Source organism: Sebastes umbrosus, chromosome 16, assembly GCF_015220745.1.
Source record: "Sebastes umbrosus isolate fSebUmb1 chromosome 16, fSebUmb1.pri, whole genome shotgun sequence".
Lineage (NCBI taxonomy): Eukaryota > Metazoa > Chordata > Actinopteri > Perciformes > Sebastidae > Sebastes > Sebastes umbrosus.
Genome location: NC_051284.1, coordinates 14752554 through 14779272, shown reverse-complemented (window position 1 = coordinate 14779272; position 26719 = coordinate 14752554). Strand labels below are relative to the sequence as shown.

General features: G+C 41.4%; 3 protein-coding genes across 3 annotated transcripts; 1 reads left to right on the top strand and 2 right to left on the bottom strand.

Moving 5' to 3' along the window:
• Positions 1-2481: 2481 nt before the first annotated feature.
• Positions 2482-13388, bottom strand: exoc5 (exocyst complex component 5). The gene is made up of 18 exons (XM_037796817.1): positions 13362-13388; positions 11997-12091; positions 10325-10472; positions 10004-10198; positions 8531-8595; positions 8263-8291; positions 8050-8159; positions 7794-7838; positions 7558-7698; positions 7395-7477; positions 7084-7293; positions 6827-6974; positions 6630-6738; positions 5377-5497; positions 5154-5240; positions 4923-5031; positions 4516-4731; positions 2482-3795 (listed from the first exon to the last, which is right to left on the bottom strand). Exons 1-18 carry the CDS (start codon positions 13386-13388, stop codon positions 3607-3609), a joined length of 2127 nt encoding a protein of 708 aa, XP_037652745.1. The 3' UTR covers positions 2482-3606.
• A 56-nt stretch (positions 13389-13444) lies between these two features.
• On the top strand, positions 13445-20056 carry ap5m1 (adaptor related protein complex 5 subunit mu 1). The gene is made up of 8 exons (XM_037796819.1): positions 13445-13830; positions 15333-15993; positions 16084-16311; positions 16394-16533; positions 17973-18058; positions 18161-18273; positions 18473-18569; positions 18659-20056. The coding sequence occupies exons 1-8, from the start codon at positions 13763-13765 to the stop codon at positions 18739-18741; spliced, it is 1476 nt and encodes a 491-aa protein (XP_037652747.1). The 5' UTR covers positions 13445-13762; the 3' UTR covers positions 18742-20056.
• Positions 20057-20543: 487 nt separating this feature from the next.
• On the bottom strand, positions 20544-23836 carry LOC119504576. Its single transcript, XM_037796820.1, has 6 exons — positions 23269-23836; positions 23068-23150; positions 22826-22885; positions 22655-22738; positions 21772-21886; positions 20544-21672 (listed from the first exon to the last, which is right to left on the bottom strand). The coding sequence occupies exons 1-6, from the start codon at positions 23465-23467 to the stop codon at positions 21251-21253; spliced, it is 963 nt and encodes a 320-aa protein (XP_037652748.1). The 5' UTR covers positions 23468-23836; the 3' UTR covers positions 20544-21250.
• Positions 23837-26719: the final 2883 nt, after the last annotated feature.

Below are 26719 nucleotides of genomic sequence, written 5' to 3'. Positions count from 1 at the left end.
GACTTCATATTTCGGAAGCAGTGCAGCTCTTCACACAGAGACATGTTTAGTGGATTGTGTGTGCAGACCCTGGAGCCCTCAGCTAGAGTGCCAGTCTGTTCCTGTGGAGCAGTCAACCAGACAAACCCAGCCAAGAGAGAGCAAGGCACAGGCACCGGGCCAGGAAATAGCACTGGAAAACACTCCGCTATGGCAGAGAATTAATAGTGTTCTTATAGGAGAGCAGGCGTGGGGGAGGGTGGAAAAAAAAAAGGACAAGCACGCTAGTTTTGCGTCATCATAAGGACAGTTGTGTATGATTGCAGGAATCAAGAGAGAGTTTCATTAAGCCCCATCAGACTAGAGCTTGATTATGAGAAAAGTGAGCAAAGGAGGAGAGTTGGCAGCGTTCACATCCTGCACAGTGCAGCTCCCGGCTGCCCAAGACTGAAGGTGGCGCGGCACCTGTGCCATTTTGGCCCCGGCATCGTATGGGCAGGAGGTCAAGGCCAGGGCAACATCTGCATCACATCAGAGGGCCTGGCTGTGTGCCCACATCAGGAAAGTCTCTCAGAGAAATCCTAAAGAATAGATTTGAAAGGACAAAGTGCTTTCTATGGATACCCAGTTTATACAGCATTCTTAACTGAACTGCGCATATTCATTATTTTTACTGAAGTTAAACTGAGTTAAATAATCAAACAGTTGACACTGATCACATCTGTGGCATGATTTATAAATGCAGAATTTTATTATATTTGAAGTACGAGCCAACGCCATTTAGCATGAGAAACCCCGATTTATTCTGTATGAGGGCAACACGCTCTGCAGTGTGTCTAGTCACGATTACCTGACTAATTTTAACAGGGGGATCCTTAATACCGTCCCTGTCTCTCTGCTACAGTTAGACCACCTGAGTCATCTTTCCGATGGCGGGTAAAATACACCACCAAAATTGATACGAGCCGCCAGCACACTAAAGAGCAAATCATTATGCATCATTAGGTGAAGATTTAGTTTAAACGTGTTTAGCAGGAATTAAGCAAAGCTGTTGTTGACATGGATTGACTGCTGTAATGCTTTATTGTCAGTGCTCCAGGAGGCAGAGGGAGGGCCGGCCTAGTTGGGGTAGCAGCAATGCGCCGAAAGCAAGGATTTATGGGATGTTGGAGGACCAGCCGGGTGTGCAGAAAGAGTGGAGAGACAGGAAAGTATGGTTGATGATTTGGCAGGGGGAGACAAAGGGAGGGAGATGCATGAAAAAGGGGAAACAAATAAGGGTATCTGTGGTCAGTGGAAAAGAGGATTCAGTTGCAGAATTTTGAAATTGTGTAATTGTTTTTACAGACATGAGAAGGTCCTATTTACATCCACAGATCTGATGGTTTGTGCTATAAATGACAGACGTACTGTATCTTCAAAACATTTGGGTTGGGGCCTCATTTTTAAAGCTTTGCTTAACTAAATTTACTTAAGTAACTATTACATCAACATCCTGAAGTCTCAAATTCAAGATTCCTGGATAGGCGTCACTAATTCAGGGCCAATCACTGTGATATTAGGAAGGTTTCCTAGTACTTGAATGACTATGGGAAACATATTGTAGGTGCTTATTGAGTGCTTTAGTTTTATGGAAGGATGTGGATGAGTAAAACTCCTGCAGCCTCAACAAGAAGTAGAATCAAAGGTGGAACATGAACAACTTGTCCATGGTCAGTTCAACCACAGATACGTTTCCCTCTCCTGTCCTGTCGCCCCTGTGTTTGTATGTGTTGGCGTCTTTATGTGTCTGAATGTGTATGCAAGAGCTGCTCAAACCGACGAGTAAGAGAGGACAGTCTTATCCAGCTCTCCAGTGTTGACAGTATTACTAATCCCCTCCACCTGCTCAAACACCCACCCCAAAAACACATCCCTCCCCCTCTTCCATGTGCCTGCGCTGGGAGTCCCTGGGGCCAGGCTGCGCCTCTGCCTCCGTCTCCACACCAGTTATCGTCCCTGGCCCGGCTCCGCTCCCCCAACCCCTTCCTGCGCCGCACACATTAATCGCCGCAAAAACAAATAGTTTTCAAATGTTTGGAAAAGACCCACTGTTTGCATCAGGGCCTAACACAATAATTTTTACAAGCTATCCAGTTGTGATTAGGGATGAGAGAATTGAATTTATGTGGCATTGATAATATTAATATTAGCCTAATTAATTATGTTGTTTGAACTTGCACAGCACTGTGTGTACCTTCTACACAACACTAACCAGCCGGAGCTGGAACTGAGCTCTCAGGCGTCTCTATCTCCCCGGCTCTCCCCCAGTCCATGACTACTGCACACAATTCATCAACTCGTAGATATCTAATCCCCTCTGGCTCTGCTCACTTCCTGAAGTCTAAGAAAGAACTTTACTCTGGTGGCAAAAATTCCCATGAATACTTGATGACTTCTATAGAAAGGAAGACTGTTTCATCTCACTTTGAAAGTGACATTCGCGGAGAGAATTGGCCAAACTTTCTATTCACAGCTCCCCATTTATTAAGGATGTTCAGAAGAGGGACAATAATAAAATGCAACATCTTTTTTTAATGAGTCACTAATTAAGGTAAACAGCAGTACAGTGGGAGCAGCTTGGCCTAGGAGACGGTTTCAGCCATCAGGGAAATGATCGGCCTTCTTTTTTTTAGTGCAGAAGACAGTGACTGAGACCAAATAAGCCCTGTGTGAAGATGTCCCCTCTAGTTTGTTTCCTTAAATCAGCAGAGGTCAACATTTCAATGTCCCCTGACCCAGAAACACTGCAGATCCAGCCAACAATGTCTTTGGACTGTGTGCGCCGCTGGATGAGCAAGTGTTGATCTGTGCAATTACAGTGACACATACTCACTGACCCATCACACCAGTCATCTTAGCCTAAAAAGGGACCACCCAAACCTCCAGGGAGGTTCTCAGACCTGTTAATAGTTCAGATCACACTTCTCTGTGATGGCTTCTTGACCTCTACTTTGTTGTTAGAGGTTAAAGGTTAGAGAGGTGGTCATGTGTCTCTCTTAGCCAGACAGAGTTCTGTATCTCATGCTTGGTGGGGCTGTCTCTGTCAGGTCCCTACACTTCATTAAACGTGTAGCTGCTCCCAATACACAGTGCTACTGCAGCCCTGATGTCTGACGTTACAGCGTGATTGTTGACAGTCTCCCTTTACAGCAGCTTCGGGGTCTATTCCTGTGCACAGTTGCAGCCACAGAATTTATATATTTGGCACAATCAAAAAAAAAAAAGTTTCTTTTTACATAAGCACACAAATCAATGTTGTCCATTTACTTATAATAAGTCAGAACTCTTAGCCATGTGGATTGGTGGTGGATTAGTACTTAAAAACAAATGAAATCTGAAGTCAATAGACATTTAAATTTCTTCAGCTTGGAGAAATTAACAATGAAAAAAAGGTAAAATGCACATTTCCCACATTCAAGGAGCAGTAGCCTTTGTCTCCATGATGTACAGAGCAACCCCAGTAAAGTCTGTATGCTGGGGCCAGGCCGATGCTTTCTCTGAAGCAGGAACAGGTATCTTCAAGGTGCATCGTTTCATCAAAGCATGGGTTACTGGACGGAGGGCAGCAAGGTGTTGAGTCAGTCATTAACTGAAGTGTCGGCCCAGTCTGGCTGAACGGTAGTCCACTCTGAGCTGGACGAAGGCGTGCAGGAGGTTTCGGTCCAGATTGGTGAGCTGCTCACCTGAACAGACCTGCTTCAGGTTGTCAGGGGCAACGACCAGGAGGTTACAGAGGGCGTGGAGTGTGTCGAAGAGCTGCAGCACCAGAGGGACCTGGAGAACAGATAAGTACACTACCTTATTATACCATGTAAACTACATACAGTATATAAGTTATTCCCTGCATACATGCAAGGCTGTCATGACAAATGCTCTAAACTATAGATCACAGGTTTCATTGTATTGTGACTGAAGGTGCAAAACAAGATGTAACCTGTATTATTAAAATGAACCCTGTCATATCTAATATCAATATCTCTATAGTCACAGTGCTTGAAAAACATGGCCCATCTCCTCCATTTCTGCATGTACTTGTAATGTTGTACTGATATGATTGGCCAATTAATCGAGCGAAAAATGTTTTATAACCTATTAATCACTTTAAGTAATTTATCAAACAAAAATGTCAAACATTTAAAGGTGCCAGGGTCTTCTATGTGAGAATTTGCAGCTTTTCTGTATAATAAAACAATTACCTTTTAACAGCTGTTGTCACAAAATAAGCAATTGGACACTGGCACCTTAAACTCTGGGTATTTGCGATGACTTTTTATAGATTTATCATTTAAAAGAATTGATGAAATAATCAATGATAAATAATTCTTAGTTGCAGCCCTGTTGTATATACTGAATGTGTAAAATCACCAAACGATTGGAGCATTCACCTGAATTGACCTAACCACTTTATGTAACAGACACAACAAGGGTCTTTGTTGGAGGAGCCATGTTTTGCCCTGTGACCAGTGTATCCTGGACCTCTGCCCCCCCGCTCACCCTGAAATCCTTGGCGCTTCGTCGGTATTCAGCCACGTCGCAGATGGCCAGCATGCCTCCCATTGAGCTGTAGCTGTACTGCTGCAGGTGCTCGTGGATGAGCCGGTGGAAACGAACGCCCAACTCCGTCAGCACCGTGTCCACGTTTTTCCCATCCATGGACTTCCGCACGTGCTCCACCTGCCGACTGACGTAGGCGCATACCTTGGAGCAGGCCTGCCGGGCGGGGACACACACAGGGACACATGGAAAACATGCTGACAAATACCAAAGGTAATTCAAAAACATTCAATGTTTATTCTAAGAACAACATAAACAGATGTAAGTGATTTGCAAGTCGCATTTGCTGATTTGTTTCACTTTGCATGTGAGCTCAGTGGTGGAAGCTGAGGCCTTGTATCTCTTACTGTAGTGTACTGGATCATGACGTTGTTCTCGTCCTCAGGCCTGAAATCAGTCTTTTTCTGCTCCGTTGCCAAGATGTGCTTCATTTGCCCCACCATGCAGTTTATTGTTCTATTAGTAGCAGAAAAATACATTGGAAAATGTTTTAAAGACCATTCATTGTTCTTTTATGGTTTTTTTGTTTGCACATATGAAACACATCACACCTAAGAGCAACTTCTAAACATACTGACCTGTCGATTCCTGTGTCCAGTTTCACTTCCATCTGTTCAATCACCTCTTTCTTCTTGTGCAGGCACTCTGCCAACTTTGGAGATGAGCTGGAGACACAGATTATAAAAAGGTAAAATCAGAGATCTCCCTTTCATCTAAAAGTATGTGATGATCAGAGGCAGTGGCAAGAATAACCAAATACTGTGGAATATACATGATTTTATCCTTTGACCCAGAACTGACCTTATTAGAGGCATGAGCTGGTCGTTAAACTGCTTGTCAAACAAGTGGAAGATAGAGTTCGCCTGTTGAACCACGTCCAGGAAGTACAGGTTGGCATTCTTGGCATCTGATGAGGGAATCGCTGTAGATCAAAGAGAAAGAGAGGAAGTCCCAACAGTGAACCAAAAGGTAGGTAAAAGGATACATCAATATGATTCACAAAGGGGAGGAAAACCACTGTTGCCTGCTCTCTATGGGTTGAAACTACAGAAATACAACGTACAAAACACATTCACAGCGATATTCAGTGTTACATTTCTTTGATGAAGAATATACCTTATGAATTGAGCACTTGGAGATGAATAAACATGTTTAGTTCCACTGTAGCTGCCTGAAAACGATAAGCTACGAACCTCCAATATTCAGCCACATATAGAATGAAAGGAAATGCCACAAAGGGCCACGATTGCTGTGCATCAAGGTAATTTGGAAATTTAAATTTTTTTGTTAACTGCCATCAAATTAGTTGGTTGCATCATTGAATGGTATCCATAGCAACAAGCATCATCTGGTTCATTACAAGGTAAAAGGCTATTAACAGTAGTAGGTGCACGTAACTTCACCAACAGTGTATTATCTTATTATTTTTTTTCCTTTAGGTGTAAAAAGCAAAACAACAGTGGTGACGTCACGTGTTTCAAACCACATGATGCATCTTCGAGTTCACATTTATAAGTCACAACAGGCGATGGGGATATTTGCCTTCAGGTAGTCATGAGTCACTGGTAAGTACACAACAATCTGTTCACAACTCTACGGTTTGTTTTTGTTAGCAGTCTGGAAATGATAATCACAGGATTTTACAGACAAATTGTAAATATTCATTATATATTTATTCAAGTTGTATATATTTATCACTGACCCATTGTATTGTTTCCCAGTTGTCTATTGTGTGTTTATGTAAAATCTATATAACTTGTGCTTTGATTAAGGTAAGACAGTTGACTGCTATTATCTACTGGAAATGTTCCTTTACGAGTTAACAAGGACTACCTGAATGCACCGTTAATTTGAGTTTCTCTGAAGCTGGACTGTGTCATCTAGAATTCTCTGTGGCCTGCATCCCTTAAAGAATTCAGTTCCTGATTTGGGACACAGTGCCCCTGATTTGGGAAAAAGTGACAGTGTGGCACCAGTTTTAACTGCTTAACAGTAGGTCAGATCAACACACAGTAAATACAGATTGTCATTAGCATGATCTGAATTGGATGTACCTGAAAGGCCAATCTCTAGGGCGTAGTCGATGTGTTCCACACACAGATGGTCAACCAGCAGCAGGAAGATTGAGAAGGCGTTCTTGGGCAGGTCTGAAGGATCTGAAAGCTGTGTCACCCCAAAACAGAAAGAAAGGAAACACATTTAACTATTTTAGCCCAGCCTAATTTTCTGACTTTTTTTTTAGTAGCCTCACCCTGTGGCATCTCTCAAAGGCATGACGTGTCTCCTGCAGCAGGTTGACAACTAGCTCTGGGGACAGAAAGGTCTCCCCATGGGTGTCAATGATAGGGCCAAGGGGGAGGTTGGTGCGCTGTCTGATCCGCTCCTTCAGTTCTTGGATACTGTAGAAAGACACAGATGATTATTATTTTTTTACACCATTACTTCTTATCATTTTGTAAAACTTCCCGCACTGATTTTTGGAAAAATATGTGAGATCTAAAATCTGACCTGCCGGTGCCAATTAGGCGTTTCTGGTGATTTTTGGAGTCGTAGTAGCGCTGCAGAATCGAGGCACCTCGATTGCGGAGGTATTCCCTCTCCACGTCAATGTAGCTTTCAAGGTATGAGGAGAAGATGCTCTTTATCAGCTTGGACAGGAAAGTGTGCTTGTCTGAGCCCAGGTTGAATTCTGTCAGCTTAGTGGCCAATGTTGTGGTTCTGGAACAAGTGTAAAAGAAAGTGTGTAAAATGTAAGCATTAAGGTTACTGTGTAGACAGAAAGTGAATGAAAACAAATATGTGAACAAGAGAACAAATACCTAGTGTAAAGGTCATAGAGGTTCTTGAGGTACTGTTCTGCATCAGAGTGTCGAGTCCCATCCAGTTTTTCTCTAACGTGGGCCTGCAGACACAAAGGTGTTAAATATTAACAAATAAGGCATGTCTAAATAAAACTAAACAAATGAGAAATAATAGAAATACCTGCAATTTGTTTTCAAAGATGTTCTGGATGAGTTTGGCCATAACGGTCTCTGGGCTGCTGAAGACCTCGCCCACCTGCTTGTTGACTCTCTGGCAGAGGACTGCAGTGTCCTCAAACACATCATTCCTCATGTAGGCCCCCTAGGGAGACAAACAATGGGTTAACCACGAGTCTGTGGATATTACTGGCCAAAAAAAGTGGAATATTGTGTACAAGAGAAACTTTTTACACTCACTTCCTGACACTGCTTGATATAGACATCCACACAGTGTGCATAGCCCTTGAATGAAAAAACCCAGAAGTTACTTTCCTGCAAGATTACATCACAAGTGCAGATTCAAAGCAACATTTAGAGACGTAAGAAAACGTACATATTAGAACAGTATATAAAATATGAAGCGAATGACTATCCCAATTATCAAAGTCTGATGTTAGATTAAATGTGGACTAAAAATCAAATGTAGACATCAAATATGATTCTTCCAGGTCACCTTGAAATGTAATAGAACCGCTGCCACCTCCCGCATACGTCCAATCTCACCCCTGCGCTGGGCAGCTGTGAACTCCTGGATTAACTGCCGCTCCAGGTCATGGTACTTACCTAGGTAGGAACGCAAACAAACAAAGACACAAAATAATATTATCATTTGTAGATAACTTATACTGTATTTGTAATGGGGACAGGAGTTTTTCCACAAACTTACTTGCAATTTTTGCCTTGACATCTGCAAATCTGTCAGGGGAAAAGATAATTAATCTTCAAGAAGACAATTGCAAATGATATACATTTTAAAAAGTAAATGAGTGTTTAATTTCTAGAAACCTAATATGATACTAAATAAAAGACTTTTATACTCGATATATCCTGCATTGGGTTTATACTGTGAGGAATAATCTACATCACTAATACACCACCTTCCCCTTGTTTGACAGTGCTCTTGTCTAAAGCTGCCTCCAGGATACCTGACTCACCTGTCGAATGGCAGCTCCTGGGCAATGAGATGCAGCTTCTGAATTATATCAGCAGCCTCCTTAATCTGAAGGAGAGAGAGAATGAGTGAGTGTGTGAGAGAGAGAGTCAGGTGAGGCAAAAAGAGAGTGAGAGCACGACAGGACCATGAGAGGTGGACATCCAGACAGAAAGCTGGCAGGCCGCCGGCGGTGTCTCCACTTGGGGGATCATCATTTTAGCGCTGCCCTCCTCCACCTCCCCATGTTGAACAGGGAGCTGATAACAGACAGGCTGCGCTCACCTGGGCATCGGCAGCAGCAACAGCAGCAGCAGTCCTGACTTAGCAGCACATCCAACTCTATATTGGCATGCCTTTTCTGAATGGGCTGTAATCCCACAGGAGTCTAAATCGCCTTCAATAATCTGTCCGGCCAGGGATATCTGTCTTAAAGAAGGGGGCCCTGTCGAGAACCCCCCTCCCCCCGCCCCTCCTGACATACACACTGGCTGAAAAAGCCCCAGACCTACGAAAGGCCCGCCGTCCGCAACTCCTCTGTTCCCGCAGATGCCTGCCTCAGCTAACATCATTACTCTGCTCCCGTGAGGAGGATCCAGCCTTTCTGCTCGGCGAAGGTTTTCTAAGTATCTGTCCCCCAGCTAAGATTAGCTAAATCCCATGTAAGTAATGTAGCCGTCTCCCTGCAGTCAGGGTTTAGCAGCACTTGTCTCCACGCTGGCGGCCCAGCCCTCCCTTTCAGAAGGATTAGCAAAGCCATCCCCCTTCAGCTATTCACTTGCAGCTTTCCTCTTTCCCCCTCGTCTGGAGGTATGCTCAGGAAAAAAGGAATCTGGCCAGATATTTCTGCATGCCTCTCCGGAAAACTAGCTCCATCTCCAGCTCTCGTCTCTGGGATTGACCCCCAGACTCGCTGCTCTGCATCCACTAATGATGTTGCTACTAACAGGAATTAATCTAAATCATCCCAATCTCCCTACTGCCACTTACAAAACTGCAAAATCAAACTTTCAGGGGTCACTTGTCTAACATCAACATAGTCCCTGTGTAGGCAGGAACTAAGTAAAAGTGTGCAAGTCATCTTCCTGCATGCATGTTATCGCCGCCCTTATATGTACCATAATGCCACAAGCTCTTTGCTGCTGTAATGCGACACAAAGCTGAGGACCAACCAAATTCTCGCTCCCAGACAACCTCCTGTAAATGCAATTAGGGTTGACATGAGCATGTTGACATCCATGCTAGTCAATCAGCCAGCTATTGTCAGACAGCAAATGACAGTTTATTAATCCAAATTAGCCGAGGGATCCAACTAAAGGGATAAACTTGACAAATTAATATGGATGGTTTACCTCATAATCCTGTTCATTCTCACCTCCAGCAGTGTCACAGCGGGGATCCTCGTCAGTGGTCACACACACACACACACACACACCTCCACTGAAGTGAATGGAAGAAACAAATGCAGAACACTCACCTTCTCTGGGTTATTGAAGACGTCACTGCGTAGCTCCCCATCCAAGAACTCGTTGAAGTAGGTCATCAGACGCTGAGCTTCCACGGCCCTCTGCCGAGGCGTGTTCACCCCCTCCAGCTGGTCGCCAAGGTGACAAACCTTGGTTGCCACATAGCTGATATGCTCATCGAGCTCCTGGAAATGCTGAAAGGCCACCTGAATTGACAAAGAGCAGAGGGAATGTAAAGACAAGATAAAGTAATTCTGTAATGTGATGAATAAAAAGAGAAAGCTCAAAGACATGCAGCAAGGTGTGATCGGCTGCTTGACAATACAACATACCTGGTTGCTTCTCTGCAAGTCTTGCACTTTGTGGGCAAATTCCTTGGCCTCACGATGACACTGATGCTCAAGTTTCTCCACCCGCCGCTGGATCTTCTCATCCAGCTGCTTCAGCTCTTCTATGTGGTTCTCAAATTCTTCCAACAGCCTATCACAGAGGAAAGAGACTGTAGATCCAGAACTTCACAGTGGCCTAATCAACATACACTACAGGTAAAACACACAAAAACGGTCTTACTCTGGAGGAGTAATTAGGTATCACAAGTTAAACCTGTCCCACTGACCTCACAGTTATAGTTATAGTTAGTTACAGAATCGTGCCGGAGGCTTAATTCCTGGGTCCCCAGACTTAAGAAGCTCTGAAAACTAGCAACTTCGTCAGCTGCATTTTAAGTGCCATCAGGACTGCAGAGCAAATGTTCTAAGTCAGCACCACATTTCACAGAGAAGGAAACATCCCAAAATGATGAGTGTATAATCTCTTGACTAATTCCCTCAGCAGTGGCTACAGCTTAAAGACATCTCCCATCCCTTCCCAATAGACACTCATTCCCTGGCTGGTGACTCACAGTATGGTGGCCTCCACAGATATGTTGTCTCCGACTCTTCACTAAGAACTTCCGAGGAGGTGGTGGCAACAGTTTTGTGGAGGACGTAGATAAGGCAGGATGGATCCACAGTATAGTTAAACTGTTAGGCATTTTTGCTTACGAGAAATAACTCGGTCCCCAAGTGTAAACATAACAACAAGCAGTGAGAATACCATCACATAGATAATGCTAGATATTTCATGTTTTTTTTTTCCAGCCTAACCATCAAAAACACAAAATGAGCATAGAAGAGACCAAGATGAGCTTTAGTAAGTGCAGGAGGACTAACTCAGTTTTACTCTGAGTGTTTAGCAAGTTGATACTGGCAGCTGCAAATAAAGAAATCTTACTTTATTTCGAAAGACTTTCAACTTAACACACATCTTATTATTTTTCAAGTATTATGTTTGTAAAGATGAATTTTGAAGAAAGAATTTTTGCTCTTAACCCCTTAAAAAGTTGCAAAGAAGTGCAGACGAGGGCTGTAGTAAGAGGTAGGCTGTGGGAAATAGCATAATATAATATGAATAGAGATGGGTATTTTCTGGTTTATTAGCATGACTTGACATGATAGAAGAAGAATATCTTAATGTCAAAATCTAATCAACTTCAGTGAAAATTTGAAAGGATGAGGCGTAAATTACATACTGAAATAGGCTAGGAAGACAGTATTGAGTCATTTTAAGAGACTGCACCGTATTAGAGATGATCAGCTGTGTTACACTGTCAGCAGAATTTAGTGGAAAAGCTGCATTGCTTATTTATAAAGCTGTATTACTTGAAAACAAAGCTAAATGTATATGCAAGAAAAAAAGGATGCAGGAGTATATTATACAGCATATTATCTGATCTCTCTCTATAGTAAATGTTGATTGTGTAAAAATACTCTTGACATGGTAACATTGGGTTGTTTTTAAATTAATGTGAGACAGTAAAAATGTAGGCAACCAGGTGACAATGATATTCACCAAATTGTCACCAAGTGAGGCTAAAACCTAAAGTATGATAATCTACAGAGTTACTGACTCATGTTCAGGGGGAAGATGTGTACAGTTAATGTGAATGACAAGCGCCTTCAGTACCTTTTGGGGTCAAATGCTTCAGCTCCTCCTTTGGAGCCTCCTCCAGGTGTCCTCCATGCCAGCCTTTCAATGTACTCATCTGCATCAAATGGCTCCTGAAGGGGGAGAGGAAGTGGTGAGTGTACTGATCATAACCTCACACAAAAGGCAAGGCAAGGCTAGGCAGCTTTATTTGTATAGCACATTTCAGCAACAGGGCAATTCAAAGTGCTTTACATAAACATTCAAGGACATTGCGACAAAGTGCAAAAGAACATTAAGACATAATTAAAACAGTTATAAAAACATAAAAACATTCAATATTAGAAAATAAGAACAAGCTAAAAATAAAAGCTAGGATAGGAGCTAAAAAAGAATATAACACACAAGAGTAAAAGCTCTAGTGCAGTATAAGATCATTATCTGATTTAAAAGAACTCAGAGTTGGAGCGGTCCTGCAGGTTTCTGGGAGCTTGTTCCAAATATTTGGTGCATAAAAACTGAACGCTGCTTCTTCTGCATGTTTAGTTGTGACTCTGGGGACACTAAGCAGACCTGATCCAGATGACCTGAGAGGTCTGGATGGTTCATAACAACAACACAAAGCGCCTGGGTCAGTCCTTCATGCTGGTAGCCATCAGGCCCCACAACCAAGGCTGATCCCCATATGAGAACTATGAGGACTTTAAACATGCACTATCTGCAACCATCTTAGACTCTAACCACTGGTGCACTTTACACTTACTTTACATCTTATATACCACTTACTTTACACTATACATCCTATATACCACTTACTTTACACTATACATCTTATATACCACTTACTTTACACTATACATTCTATATACCACTTTATAGACTGCACATACTGTATGTACATATTACATGTATTTATTGATGGACTGCACACACTATGTTCACCCATTCACTCTGTATCTTTTATATTATTGTTTTTATAATTGTTGTATACCTGTACCTCTCCTGTGTTTCACTCTGTTTGCTGATGTTGCTGCTTTGACACCTGAATTTCCCTCTGGGGATTATAAAGGTTCATCTTATCTTCTCTTATCTTACTGATACCTCACACACAAAACACCATCTATTATAACCCCAAATGCTAGAAGAAGAAGAAAGCTACTACACGAATTACACCCTGCTATGACGTTTAACAGCATTTAGTCTTGCTTTTACTGCTCAATAACATTAACATTACCCCGAATAACTCAGATAAATATGTGTCCCTCTTCTGTCTAGCTTAGGACAGCTGTGTGGGTCATTATTCACCGTCTAGACACACTCAGGATGAATGAGTAAGAACCTCTAAGCCATAACGTTAATGATAGTTAGCATCCTGGCTAGCCTGACAGCTAACAGTCATCTTACCTCGAACAGCTGAGCAGTTGTCGCCATGGTTCCGGATTTCAGCTGGTAGTGAAAATGCAATTTAGAGGAAAGAGCTCAGAGTCGGTAATACCACCGACTTCCACATGGATTTGCTTGATTTCGTTCTCGTTTTGTGCCCTTTTGTTGTTGACAGCTAGCTGGTTAGCAGCTCCTCTGCTTCCGGTATGGGTGGAGAAGGGTGGCAACGGTTGCTTAGTACTGCGCGCGCGCGAGTGACGTGTGATTGGTGTGATTGTTGTCACATGACGCAGAAACAGGAAGCGAGTTGCTGAGTTTGTCAAATGCATAACAGAGAGGAACATTGTGATCTTCTGCACCTTAACATGCTTTTATGTTAACATTGAAGTCACAGAGTAGTCTGTACATTGAAGACTGGACAAATGAGTGTGCGTGCTTTGTGGATTATCTCTCAGGTGAAGGGAGAGAATGTATCAATACGCTTTACAAGGTATGTATGTGAGTTAACGTTATAATAATAATAATAATGATATAATAATACATGTATTTATATAGCACTTCTCAAGACAGATGTTACAAATGGCTTCACAAGACCATAAAAGCAGATAAATAAAGTAAAAGATATGGTAACTGCTAAAAAAAGAACATCACAGAACATATCAATAATAATAGAAGTGGTAAAATGGTAGGACAAGTTGATAAAACAAATATACAGTATAAGATAAGATATTCCTTTATTAGTCCAGCAGTGGGGGACATTTGCAGTGTACAGCAGCAAAGGGGATAGTGCAAATAAACAAGATGCATCAGCTAACACAGTAAAAAAGAGCTAAACAAAGTGTAACAAAATATGAACCATTTAAAAAGAAGGAAGTATAAAAATAGGAGCAGTATATACAGTATTGACAATAAACAGATTATTAACAAAATTGCACAAGTGGAAAATGATATTGCACAGTGAGAATGAATGAATGAATGAATGAAATTCCACCTGAAAATATCAGGTTATTGTCAGTTTTGTGGTGTGTAAGTGGTCTAGTGGGAGCAGTGCTGGTTGTGGAGTCTGACAGCTGCAGGAAGGAAGGACCTGCGATAGAGCTCCTTCACACACTTTGGGTGTATATGAGTATATGTATATGAGTTAACGTTATAATAATAATAATAATAATAATAATAATAATAATAATAATAATAATACATTTATGTATATAGCACTTCTCAAAACAGATGTTACAAAGTGCTTCACAAGACGAAAAAAGCAGATAAATAAAGTAAAAGATATGGTAACTGCTAAAAAAAGAACATCAAAGAACATATCAATAATAATAGAAGTGGTAAAATGGTAGGACAAGTTGATAAAACAAATATACAGTATATAATAATAATATAATAGTACATTTATTTATATAGCACTTCTCAAAACAGATGTTACAAAGTGCTTCACAAGACAATAAAAGCAGATGAATAAAGTAAAAGATATGATAACTGCTAAAACAGAACATCAGACAATAAAAGCATAATAGAGTAAAACAAATATGTTAACTGCTAAAACAGAACATCACAGAACATCTCAATAATAATAGAAGTGGTAAAATGGTAGGACAAGTTGATAAAACAAATATACAGTATAAATACATAGATGTGTATAAATGTACACATGCGTCCAGAAACGGATGTATACATACATATATTTATACCCTTCTACTTATAGGAATGCTATCCTAAAAAAATGGGTTTTCAAAAGTTTTTTAAAAGTGGATACAGAGTTAGATGATCGTATCTCTATAGGAACTGCATTCCAGAGTTTGGGAGCCCTGACAGCAAAAGCCTGATCGCCTCTTGTCACAAAATTGGACCTGGGAATAGCAGGAAGTAGCTGATCAGATGATAATGGCTCTCATGTTCCTGTTTACAATAGTGTAAAATATCTGCTGTCACACTGCTTGCAGCCTACAGTGTTTTGTAATGTTTTGTGTCTCCCCCCCCCCACAGGAGGTTTGCTACTGTGGAGCATCGTGCAAAGAGCCTGGCAGGTTCCTCATACACAGCAGTCCCAGAAGACAACGCTGTGCTGCACCTCCTGCTCACTGAGTTAGGTCTTTCAGACTCAGACAAGTCCTATGTAGCTCTCAGAGATGATTGCCTTCATCGTCAGCGATCACCAGCCATGGAGCTGCGTGTGGACGGTACTGGAAAGGGAACACTTTGGCCAGTGTTGGCCATCTCACAAGGGCCTCTTACCCTAGCTTGCCTGCCTTTAGTGGATGCCCCTGCTGAGCCACGGCCACCCCTTGCCAGCCTTCTCTCTGTCTCCCAGGGCCTCACACTCTTGGCAGGTCTGCAGACTTTTCTTCTTGGCTCTGGGGGTAAGCCTGATAGCGAGGGGCTGGCCTCTCGCCTGGCGATGCTGCCCTCTATACTCTTGCAGGTTTGTCCACTTGGCACACCCCTGGATGTGCCACTACTGGGGGCACCTGCTACACCCACAGTGCCCACTCCCACTGGGAACCAGAAGCAGCCAGCCTGGAAGACGGGGCTCCACCGCGGTCGAGCTGTGGTGAACGTAGCACTGATGGAAACAGTGCGCTCCATGCAGTATGGTAACCAGGGCGGACAGGACCTGTGGGATGTTTATGGCACTGTGACATGCAAAGTAAGATCACAGTGAAGCAAAGCAAGTAATGTTATAACTTTTGTGTCCATTCTTTTCCTTCATTCTACCTTTTTGTCTTTCTGTCAACAGTGTGAAGTGGAAGGGGTGCTCCCAAATGTGACAGTGACCCTCACACTGCCACCAAATGGTTCTCCACTACAGGACATCTTGGTCCATCCTTGTGTCACCTCACTGGATTCTAGTATCCTGACTGCCAGCAGCGTGGATAACTCTGATGGCTCGGCCTTCTCTGGGCCATATAAGTTCCCCTTCTCTCCTCCTCTGGAGCCATTCAGACTATGCAGCTATACATCTCAGGTATAAAACAAACATACTAACATACTTCTAATCCCACGCATTAGTGTTAATGTCATAAATGATTCCTGCAATTTTTCATTAGGTCCCTGTTCCCCCTATTCTCGGTTCATATCAACTGAGGGAAGAAGAGAACCAGCTGCGTGTGTCAGTAACCCTCAAACTTCACGAGAGTGTGAAGAACAGCTTTGAGTACTGTGAAGCACACCTGCCATTCTTTAACAGGTACGCAGCACAAGAGGATGTAAACTTTTAGACCTCAGCACCTTCCAGTGTTTGTTTCTTGTAGCGCAAAGAGCTTTAATGCCTCTCAGTCTGTGCCATCTTTGAGGGTAAATTGTCATCCTGATATCCAATCAGAAATGAAGTTCTCTTTTTTAACAGTGTCGGATTAGTGTTTACAAGATTAAGAAATCTGTTTTGTGTCAAACTAAATTCATGAAGTTCTATGAGACATCATTCTGTTATAGCACCTGAAAATAATAAATTATGGATATAGAAGTTGGATAATCAACAAATCTAATTAAAAGTACGTAAAAAAAGATTTGTATTAACTACTAATAGACAAATTTCCTAGCTATGCAGGCAAACTGAAGTAAAATTAATTCCAACTGGCAATCAAATAAAAGCATCAATGAGATAATTTGTTTTTAAAAAAAATTAGAAATACCACTTATTACATTAGCGACATATTATTGATTTTTATCTATTGCTTAAACATTTTCTCCCATAATTGATAACTGTTTTATGGTCTCTTGCGTGGGCCTTTGTAGGGCTGACCCAAATTCTTCAAAGCTTTGGCGGTTGCCATGGTAATCGACCTCCAAATCAGTGTTAGAATGCTTTGTTTTAGTTCGTTTTTTTATTTTATAAAATATAATAATAAACAAATTCCAAAGTAGCCCATGAAATAAGGAATAATCACACAACATTATTCATATTCAACATTAATTATTATTAGTTTTTCTCAGACGAATATTGCTGTTTGTTGGGTGTAGAGGTGCGTGTGTGAAAAGTAGTGTAGCAGCGGTGCTGTCCCGGGTACTGAAACCGCGGAGATGGAGACAGACAGACAGTAGAAAATATCAGCCTGCTGCGATTCGCCACAAAGCTTCTAATACCTTGCAATATTTCTCACCGAAGCTTCGAAACCCTAAAAATGGTTTTTCGGGTCAGCCCTAGGCTTTTGTATAATATGGAACAGAGCCGTCTTGCGTCCTTTTTAAAACTGCACAGTTTTCTTTGCAAAACACCTGCACTGGTCTCATTCCAGTACACTAAATAACTCACCTTAGCTGAATAAATGAGCAAACCTAATAACCTAATCTACAAGTCTCAAACTCCACTCCATCATGTGCAACTATGAGATAAAATACTCCTCTCACACAATCTGCAGAAATTTCTAAGAAATGTTGCACTAAATACCCTTAAAAAACAGTTCTTACATTAAATACACTTGCAGTATATTGTCCCTGTGGGTTTTCTTGTAGAGCAGTGCAAATAAAACTCTCTCGTTTTAAAAATGACCCATCCAGATAAACAGTTCTCATGTGTCAAATCTGTTTTCATTAGTTGCCTCTCTGTTGATTAAAGTGGTTGAACCCAACCATTTCAATCAGTATGTTTGCACTAACATCTGCATTTGGGCTCTGCGTCTTGTGCAGGGATCAGATGGGTGTTGTGGATGTGAAGGTGAGCTCCGGACAACTGGATGTTTCAAAGGAGAAGAACCTGCTGGTCTGGGGCCTGGGTAGGCACTGTGCTCCTGAGCATCAATGTTGAAAAACACTTTAATGCAGCTGTATATTTGAAGAAGAAACTAATGGGTAGTTTTCCCTTCACTGATATTTAGGACAAAAGTTCCCTAAATGTCGTGAGGTCACAATGGAGGGCAAAATCATCTTTTCTGGGCCGACACCAGGACCTACTGACCCCCTTTGCACAGAGCTTACAGCCTATATTAAAGTAAGTTAATATGCATGGTGAGAATCAGAAGCCTGATTGAAAGATTTGCGATACATGATTCAGTTTGTTTATTTACACCTACAGCATGTTGCAGCAATGTTTAAACAGCTAATGGGATAAGGTCAAATGGATAAGGGATCTATTAAAATATAATCATTAGGTTGTAAAGTGATTAACACTCCCACCGTTATCTTCACAGTTGTATTTCAAAGTGCCTGACATGACGCTCTCTGGGTGCTGTGTGGACCAGCATTCAGTGCAGGTTTATTCCTCTGCCAAACAACGGATTATAACATGTAAGCTTACAATAGATTTTTGTATAAGAAATTTTGGCTGAAATCATGTTTTCTGAAACAAAAAAATTATCTGTCTGTCTTATTTTCAGCCCGAGAACTTCAATCCAAAGAGTACTTCATATGGAATTCAACAGGAATGGCTCCGGTATCCTCTGGGCAGATGATGCTGTAGCATGGCTACATTGAGAGCAGCTCGGTGGAAAGGTGCTCAGTTCACTATACTGTAACAGGACTGTCGAGCACATACTGTACAGTGATCCAGACTGGATGTGTGAAAACTTTTTACTATCCTGTTGTTACTGCAGAGCTCACAAATGATGTAAAATCTACTAATTATTTTGACTGCTATCTAAATTTTCTATGTTATCGATTATTTACATGTTAAAGATTGAATAATATTGCTTTTATTCAGTACAGTTCACAATTTGCAGAAGTATTGATTTTGTTGATAGATGGCGCTTACAAAAAAAACCTGCCCCTGTAGTTAAACTTCTTTTATCCCCCAACCTTCACCCTCCCCTCAAATTTATCCCATTGCAGACACAAGGGCCACCCCTCGCTCTGACAGTCCCACTTCAGTGACTCTCCATCAGCCGGATAATTAGCAGCTGGGGCCTTGTCATCAGCTGTTGTGGGCCTGGAGGAGAGGGGCGGCTGGGCTGTGAAAGGCCTGGCTGCTCTGGCCAGTGTCTTGGCTACAAAAGGCTCCTCTTTTAGAGCTGGCAGGAGTCCTTGCCCCCTCCACCAATCACTCCCCCACCCCTTTTGACCCCATCCCCGCCCTGTCAACTAGTGGCTAGTTCAAACACTCAACCTTTCCAGCCAGACTGTGATTGAGCGCTGACCCTCTGGCCCTCTGAGACTTTAAAGCAGCCGGTCCTATTCAGCGAGCAGGACCTGCCTAATTGGTGAAAAAGTCACAAGGATGGAAGTGGTTGGGGCGCCTCTTGAGGTTGCGTAGGTGCTTTAACTTAATTAATGTAAAATATTTGATCTCTATTGTTGTAACACAAGTGTCATAGACATCCTTTTATAATCAATACATAATTATAAAGAAATTAGTTAAAGAAGGGAATGTAGTTCCAGATGTTTCTCACTGTTTACTATTATTTTTACCTGAACTATGATGGGTTTCATTCTACAATGCAAACTCCACCTCAGTATATTAAGTTAAATGAATAACCAGCCGATGAAGGGTTAAACCAGAGGAGATTGTGCCCCACTATTCCACAGCAGCCAGACTCCTCTGAGTGCCCTCATTGTCTGCTGTTGGCCTCTTGTGCCCCTTGCTGGTCCAAATGCTACATTCTCACGTGGATTTCCACTCAAAAGGCTGACCATGACCAATCCTCTGTCAATTGGAACCAATTGCTCACACGGCATCCTTCACCTTCTTTTTATGTAGCGGTACGGAGTGGCAGACACCGAGACCTCTCGGCTCTCCCCCTCCACGACGATTTGGCTTTAAGGCCCAGTGTGTGTGGCTAGCGAACTGGAAAAGGAGAAGTTTTTTTGAAGAGTTGGGCCACTCTAAATCTCCTCAGTATCCCAATATGTGGTCAGTCTGGCTCCTCGAGTCTGCAGTCAGTGGCCTCTCACTGGCAGACTTTGCTTTGTTGATTGAATGGCTTGCTAAGTAGATGGACTATTTTAATGTGTTGCTCTGCTCCAGTGCCTCCAGCTCATATCTTTGGGTCTTTAATTCTAAAGTGTTTTTCAGAATCATTAATTATTTATTTCATCATTGTTTACTCTTGTATACATGTATACAGGAACACTTTTGTACAATTATCATCAAAATAAGACAGTCCAAAATAAATTTGTGGAAGTAAAGCAGCAGTGTGGATTGTCATAAATCATGTTAATATATCACAAGGATGCACAGCCTTAAATGCTCAAAATGATCTTTCATACCAAAAGGTTTATACATTAAAACATTAACTACATTATTATAAACACTGCAACTGTTATCCACTTAACTGTGGGAGTTTACTTCACTGTGTCCCTCAGCCCAATAATGACACCCAGTGGTGGAGTACAATAAGGTTCATGTTAGACCTTTTATTTCTTTAATACAGTTTAATTCTTATTTCATCTATTGAATTCCACTCAACCACTGCCGGATAATCTTTGCTTGTTTAATTCCCGCCCAGCCCCCTGCTGTGCGATGTGATCCCGGCAATGTTCATCTTTGCACCGTGCCTGAGGACCAGGCTTTTGTCGGCCACTGTGGCCCCAGGTGTTTGGTAGGAGTCCAGATCCTCTCAGCTTCTCTAAACCCGCTAAGAGCCGGCCTCAGGGAGACCACTTGAAGAATGATGGTGCAATTAGCAGTTTCCTGTTTTCAGTCTAATTATTCTTCAAGAGCCACAGATCTTTTCAAATAATGTGATATCTTTATACTGAGGGATTCTTTTGTGCTAATTTCTATAACAAATGCCCAATAATAGAGCACAAGTTTCAAAGCTGGATGATTTGAATCCCAACTCTTTGAACTAAATATAAATTGTTGGATGTTTGCTATCAATATTATAGTGAGGCTACATGAGGCTCAGACTCACTGCCTCGAGTGTTCTCACTGCTTTCACCTGTAGAGGGCATCATACACTCAGCCATGATGAGAAGAATCCCCGGAACATCAAGAGTTTTGTTTGTATTGCAAGTTGGTTGACTAAGTGTTCTTAGTCCAGTTTATTGTCCCAGATCCCTCTTGCACCTCTTATCCTCGCTGTCTGACAGCTTCTGGCAAGCTCAGGCCACAACCAACTATCCCTCTGTGTGTTACCCCTTTCTTCTATTTCCCTTCCAGTTCTCCATGATACGTTTTTGTCTAAAGACAGTCCTCTGTGTCCAGATTGTTGTGTTCTATCCTCTCTGTTTCTGGGAGCTTGTGCTCGATGTGTCAGGATCCCGTCTTCCCCTTTGCACAGGAGCTGTTTGTTTGGCTGGTTACGCTGTCTCTCTTCACAGAGGTGAGGCAGAGATTTTGGGTCCAGAAGGCAGCTGGGGTCCAGACTTTCTCCTGTGGTCTCATCCCAGAAGATGTCCCTCTCTGTGGGCCTTCTCACAAGTTTCAGCCTCTGGATGCCTTCTGTACCTCCAACTAGAGGGCCAAATGAGATGACGTTGGAATCAGTAGACCACATTCAGGTATGTTATTTGGAACAAGCTGGCTTGTTAGATTAATAATTTGCAGTCTTACCATTAACTGAGTAGACAACCTTATGTCTTCTTTGTTCTCTGGCTTGTCGGAGGTGAGCTCGCCGATGCTGATGAGCCTGTTGAGCGAGAGCTGTCTGGGCCTCCAGGAATCCTCCCTAGAAAGACCACAGAGCCTTAAGAAACCAGAGGTGGCAAGTAACTAAGTACATTTACTGTACTTAAAGCACAATTTTGAGGTACTTGTACTTCACTTGAGTGTTTCCATTTTATGCTACTTTTTTACTTCTACTTCACTTGGCTATATTTCAGAGGGAAATATTGTACTCCACTACTTGACAGTTGTAGTTACTGGTTATTTTTCATATTTAGATTTTACATTAAAAAAAACATGAAAGGCTTATAAAATACAATGCATTGTTACAGATTAAACAAGTATTCAACCTTTTTGGCTTCTGTGCCCTTACAAAAACAGCAGTGTCTAATGCCCTTGCCAAGTTTCAGATGTCTATCAGTTTTTAGTTTGTAGTTTAGTTAACATATTCCATATGGACAGACATGGATGTAAAGCAAACCATTGTGACCATTGATTGTCAAGTTTATACTTTTCTTTGTGTTCGGACCGTGTATCTAATAGTGGCGGCTTTTCTGTTCCCTGTACCCTGAAAATAGATCCCATTGAGAGCAGTCATGGCTGTAGACCACCCTACTTTCCACTCCACCAACACTTTAATCAGATCCACTGGGACTAGAAGAGCCCATACTCACAGCTGTCTCTCTCTCTCTCTTCTCCCACTTTATTTCCCCCCATCTCTCGTAAGCACTGCTGCACACTTTAATTTTGCCTCAATATAAAAAGGGATGATCTGAATTATTGATGTTATAGATGCACTTCAGCTCTTCTGTACTTTGTCAAGATGCTTTACCTGAATCATTCTGTTGGTGCCAGAGTGTCCTGTCTGGCCGATTGTAGAAAACAGGTGGACACCCCCATCTCTGCAGTCCCTGCCCTACAACAAACATCAAATTCCTTATTGGGTTTTGACACGGCATGGGGGCAGTGATGCAGGGACAGTTTCTCTCTTTTTTTTTATTACCATGGCAATTTGATTGGCAGTGCTTGTGTGGCCAATTTGAAGGACCAGTGGGTGCATTGCCTGAGGAGAGATAATGATGGCATGTCTGGATAAAACTCACAACCAGTCAGGAACAATAATGCAAAATTTTGTCTGCCAGAGTCCCAGCACAGGATTGAACAGATGAGAAACGTCTCATATGAATCAGGAAACAATAGCCTGTTAATAAAACTATATTAGGCAGCTGATCTTGCCGTGCTAACCTGGGGTCTTCGGGGTGGATGGGAGTGAATGATGCTTGAATTGTTACTTTGCTTTGGTGGGAGGATTCCTGCAAAGCATGGTTCTTACAGCACACACATGCACACACTGTTATCTAGTATCACAACACAGAATGGTAAGTAAAAAAAAAATGATAAAAGCCTGAGTGTGAATGAAACATTAGAGCCAGAAGACGTACTAACCTGAGAGTTTGGAAAGAGTTATTTCCTGTCTCAGTGGAGGTAAGATTGTCTTCTTCTTTCCCAGAGATGCTGACGGCTGCTCCACAGTGACCGGCAGAGCAGGGAGGCTCCATTGTGGTTCAGGCTGCGTCCCCTCTTCTTGCAGGCTTTTACATGGAGCTACTTTACGCAGCCTGGGTCTGGAGCCTGTGGAGCCCATTGTCTTACTCTGTTTCCTAAAGCTGTCAAGCTGAAATACTAAATTCTACTCCAGTACAAGTGAAATATGAAAAAAGTTCAAAGTCAGTGTAGCTTTCTTCAAGGTTAGTGTTAATTACAGTTACCAAATCTCACCTTTTTTAATGTCTTCTATCAGACATGTAGGTGCTGTCACTGTAAGTCCACTGGTTTTACTGACATTTCCTGTGAAGTTGTGGAATAAAATCTTTATCAGTTACAGAATGACTTTATGTTTAAAATGTACTCTCCAACTCGCCCCATTTCTTCCAGCTGCTTCCAAACAAAGCTGGTGGTCTTTACGATTGTCCCGAAGCATCTCTGTCTGGTGCCAAAGTACAAACACAAAAAAACACTTGTGGTAGTGTACTTCATCTCTGCCTTCATTATAATGAGCTAGGTTTCTATGGTAACTCTCCCTACAGGTTACTTTGTAACTCATAAGTTAATGCTTGAAAGAACCTGTTATTTCCCTGCACCCACTTCCATGTTGGAAAGCCCATGAGGGGTGAGGAGCGAGACGCTTTCTTTGGGAAATTGTTAACTGACTGAAAAATCTGATTCATGAGTACTCAGAAAACCACAGGGAATACACAAACACTGTTACAAAGGTGGATCGTGTTAGGCTGCATGTCAGGTTGTAGTTTCATCAGCCCCTTATTTACAGTACTTCATATCACTGCTGAAGCTTAAAAAGGTGACCTCTGTTCTGTTCTTGTTTGTTAGTGTAGTTTGTATGTGTTTGGTATATAGACTGTAGGCTATATACAGATGGATGATGTGTCTCTAATTAAAACCAAACCTTTGGGAAAAATTTGACATGTACTTTTACTTTTCAGTTTGGCCCATGTCCCATCTGCCAACAAGGAGGAGGTGGGATTTATGATCTATATGACAGCCAACCACCAGGAGGTGATCAAGATGTTTTGGCTTTACTCTTGGGGAGCTGTCATGCCTCCATCTTTATATACTGTACAGTCTATGGATTGGTAAACTAGATTATGTGGTGATTATTTTCAAAACTGCTCCCTTTTATATAGCCCGTTACATTATTTTGGCTAGTGTAGTGGTCATTTGTTGGAAAAATCTAAATCAGACTTAAATCAAAGGGCCACTGACGCACCATGTGTATGTAGGTTTACGCAGGCAAAAGACTCCATGTGTTTCTGGTTTATTTATCCACAAAAAAGCAAGCAAACGAAGCTCAAAGAAAAACCATAAACCCACCCAGGTGCATGCTGGTCCTACCTGCCTACCTTACTATATAACCGTGGGTGCTCACAGTTTTACCCAATTTATAAACAAAATACTAATTACGCAACAAACTAAGTATACCAAACAAGAAGTTAAAGGGACTGTTTGTAAGAATCAGAAATTGGTTGTAACAGCGACACCTTTGGCCGTTAAGTCAACGAAAGTCAGTGTCCTGTTGCTTGCGCTCGCCCGTGTGCACGCGCTACGTGAATGTGAGCGAGCATCCGTCAAAACAGTGAGACGACACACGTCAGCTAAAACCACAATATCACTCTATATTTCACCATGACTTTTTTTTCAACATACTATACTCTGACTTTTTCAAAACCTTTCGACATACTATACAATGACTTTTTCAAAATTTGTCGACATACTATACTATGACTTTTTTTTATTTTTCGATATGCTATACTATGACTTCTTTTTCGACATACTATACTATGACTTTTTTTCCGACATATTATACTATGACTTTTTTTAATTTTTCGACATACAATACTATGACTTTTTTTCAGCATATTATAATATGACTTTTTTTTCGACATACAATACTATGACTTTTTTCAACATACTAAACTATGACTTTTTTTTACATATACTATACTATGATTTTTTGTAATTTTTCCACATACTATATTATGACTTTTTTGACGTACTATACTATGAATTGTTTTTTCAACATACTATACTATGACTTTTTTTAAAAATTTCAACATACTATACTATTTCTTTCAATTTTTTTTGACATACTATACTATGACTTTTTTTCGACATACTATACTATGACTTTTTTTTCAACATACTATACAATGACTTTTTCAAAATTTGTCGACACACTATACTATGACTTTTTTAATTTTTCGATATACTATACTATGACTTTTTTCCAACATACTATACTATGACTTTTTTCAGGTAAATGAATATGTTTCTTAAACTCTAAAGTTACAATCTTACACTCATTGTGAGTAATTGTTTTAATCAGCTGTTGCCCTCCTGCCCATCAGTCTATTTAAGTGCTCACCCACAGGTGAGCCTTGATTTGCTCTGACAATAACAGTAGGAAAGTATAACAAAAGTGATATAAAACGCCATGTTCCCTCACAATAATCTTGCATTTACATCTAGCATCATTTGGGTGAATCTGACCTCTGGGTCGTTTGTTTATTAGCAAAGACATTAGCACAAGTTACACAGTTGAGTTGCGTAGCCGCTGACTGACCTCATTCACAAGAAACTCCAGTTCTGTTGTCTTCCTCCAGCCTCTCACTTACATCCCGTCCTCCATACGTCTGAAGCTGCTTCATACAGGACAGGTGTCATCATGCTAAAAAGCACTGATCGTCCAAAAACTGATTGCAGTTCGCGGGAGCGCGCACGGCTGCGTTTACGTGATATGGTTGTGACCTACGAGCCTACCTATGACCTAAGGCAGGGGTCAGCAACCAACAACCTTTACTATCAAAAGAGCCATTTTAGGGCAAAAAAGATAAAAAATCTGTCCGGAGCCACAAAACATTTGAGCATTGTGATGAAGGTAACACAGTTTATAGTTTAAGTATATAGTATATTAAGTCTAATGCAGTGAGGGCCAAAGTGCAAATGTACTACGGAGTATTAGGGCAAAATTGAGGGAAAAAAAATCTGAGATTTTGAGAATAAAGTCATAATATTATGAGAATAAAGTCGTAATGTTACGAGAAAAAAGTCCTAACTTTACGGGAAAAAAAGTCTCAATATTACGAGAATAAAGTCATAACTTTACAAGAAAAAAAGTCTTAATATAACGAGAATAAAGTCATAACTTTACGACAAAAAAGTCGTAATATTATATATACTCATATACTTTATAGTATTATGACCTTTATTCTCATAATACCACAACTTTTTTTCTCGTAAACCTAGGACTTTATTCTCGTAATCTCAGATTTATTTTGTTTCCTCAATGTGGCCCTAATACTCATACCATAGACTTACAACA

Bases quoted from the DNA above. Each gene is read 5' to 3' on its own strand.
- exoc5 (XM_037796817.1), bottom strand. From the start codon at position 13,388: ATGGCGACAACTGCTCAGCTGTTCGAG. The intron at 5,241-5,376 runs GTCAGTTCTGGG...CTGTGTCTCCAG, and splicing joins CAGCTCATGCCTCTAATAAG to CTCATCTCCAAAGTTGGCAG. The intron at 4,732-4,922 runs GTAAGAGATACA...CCCGCCCGGCAG, and splicing joins TCATGATCCAGTACACTACA to GCCTGCTCCAAGGTATGCGC.
- ap5m1 (XM_037796819.1), top strand. From the start codon at position 13,763: ATGAGTGTGCGTGCTTTGTGGATTATCTCTCAGGTGAAGGGAGAGAAT. The intron at 16,312-16,393 runs GTATAAAACAAA...ATTTTTCATTAG, and splicing joins TATGCAGCTATACATCTCAG to GTCCCTGTTCCCCCTATTCT. The intron at 18,570-18,658 runs GTAAGCTTACAA...TCTTATTTTCAG, and splicing joins CAAACAACGGATTATAACAT to CCCGAGAACTTCAATCCAAA.
- LOC119504576 (XM_037796820.1), bottom strand. From the start codon at position 23,467: ATGGGCTCCACAGGCTCCAGACCCAGGCTGCGTAAAGTAGCTCCATGT. The intron at 22,886-23,067 runs GTTAGCACGGCA...ATCTCTCCTCAG, and splicing joins ATCCACCCCGAAGACCCCAG to GCAATGCACCCACTGGTCCT. The intron at 21,887-22,654 runs GTAAAGCATCTT...TGGTCTTTCTAG, and splicing joins GCACCAACAGAATGATTCAG to GGAGGATTCCTGGAGGCCCA.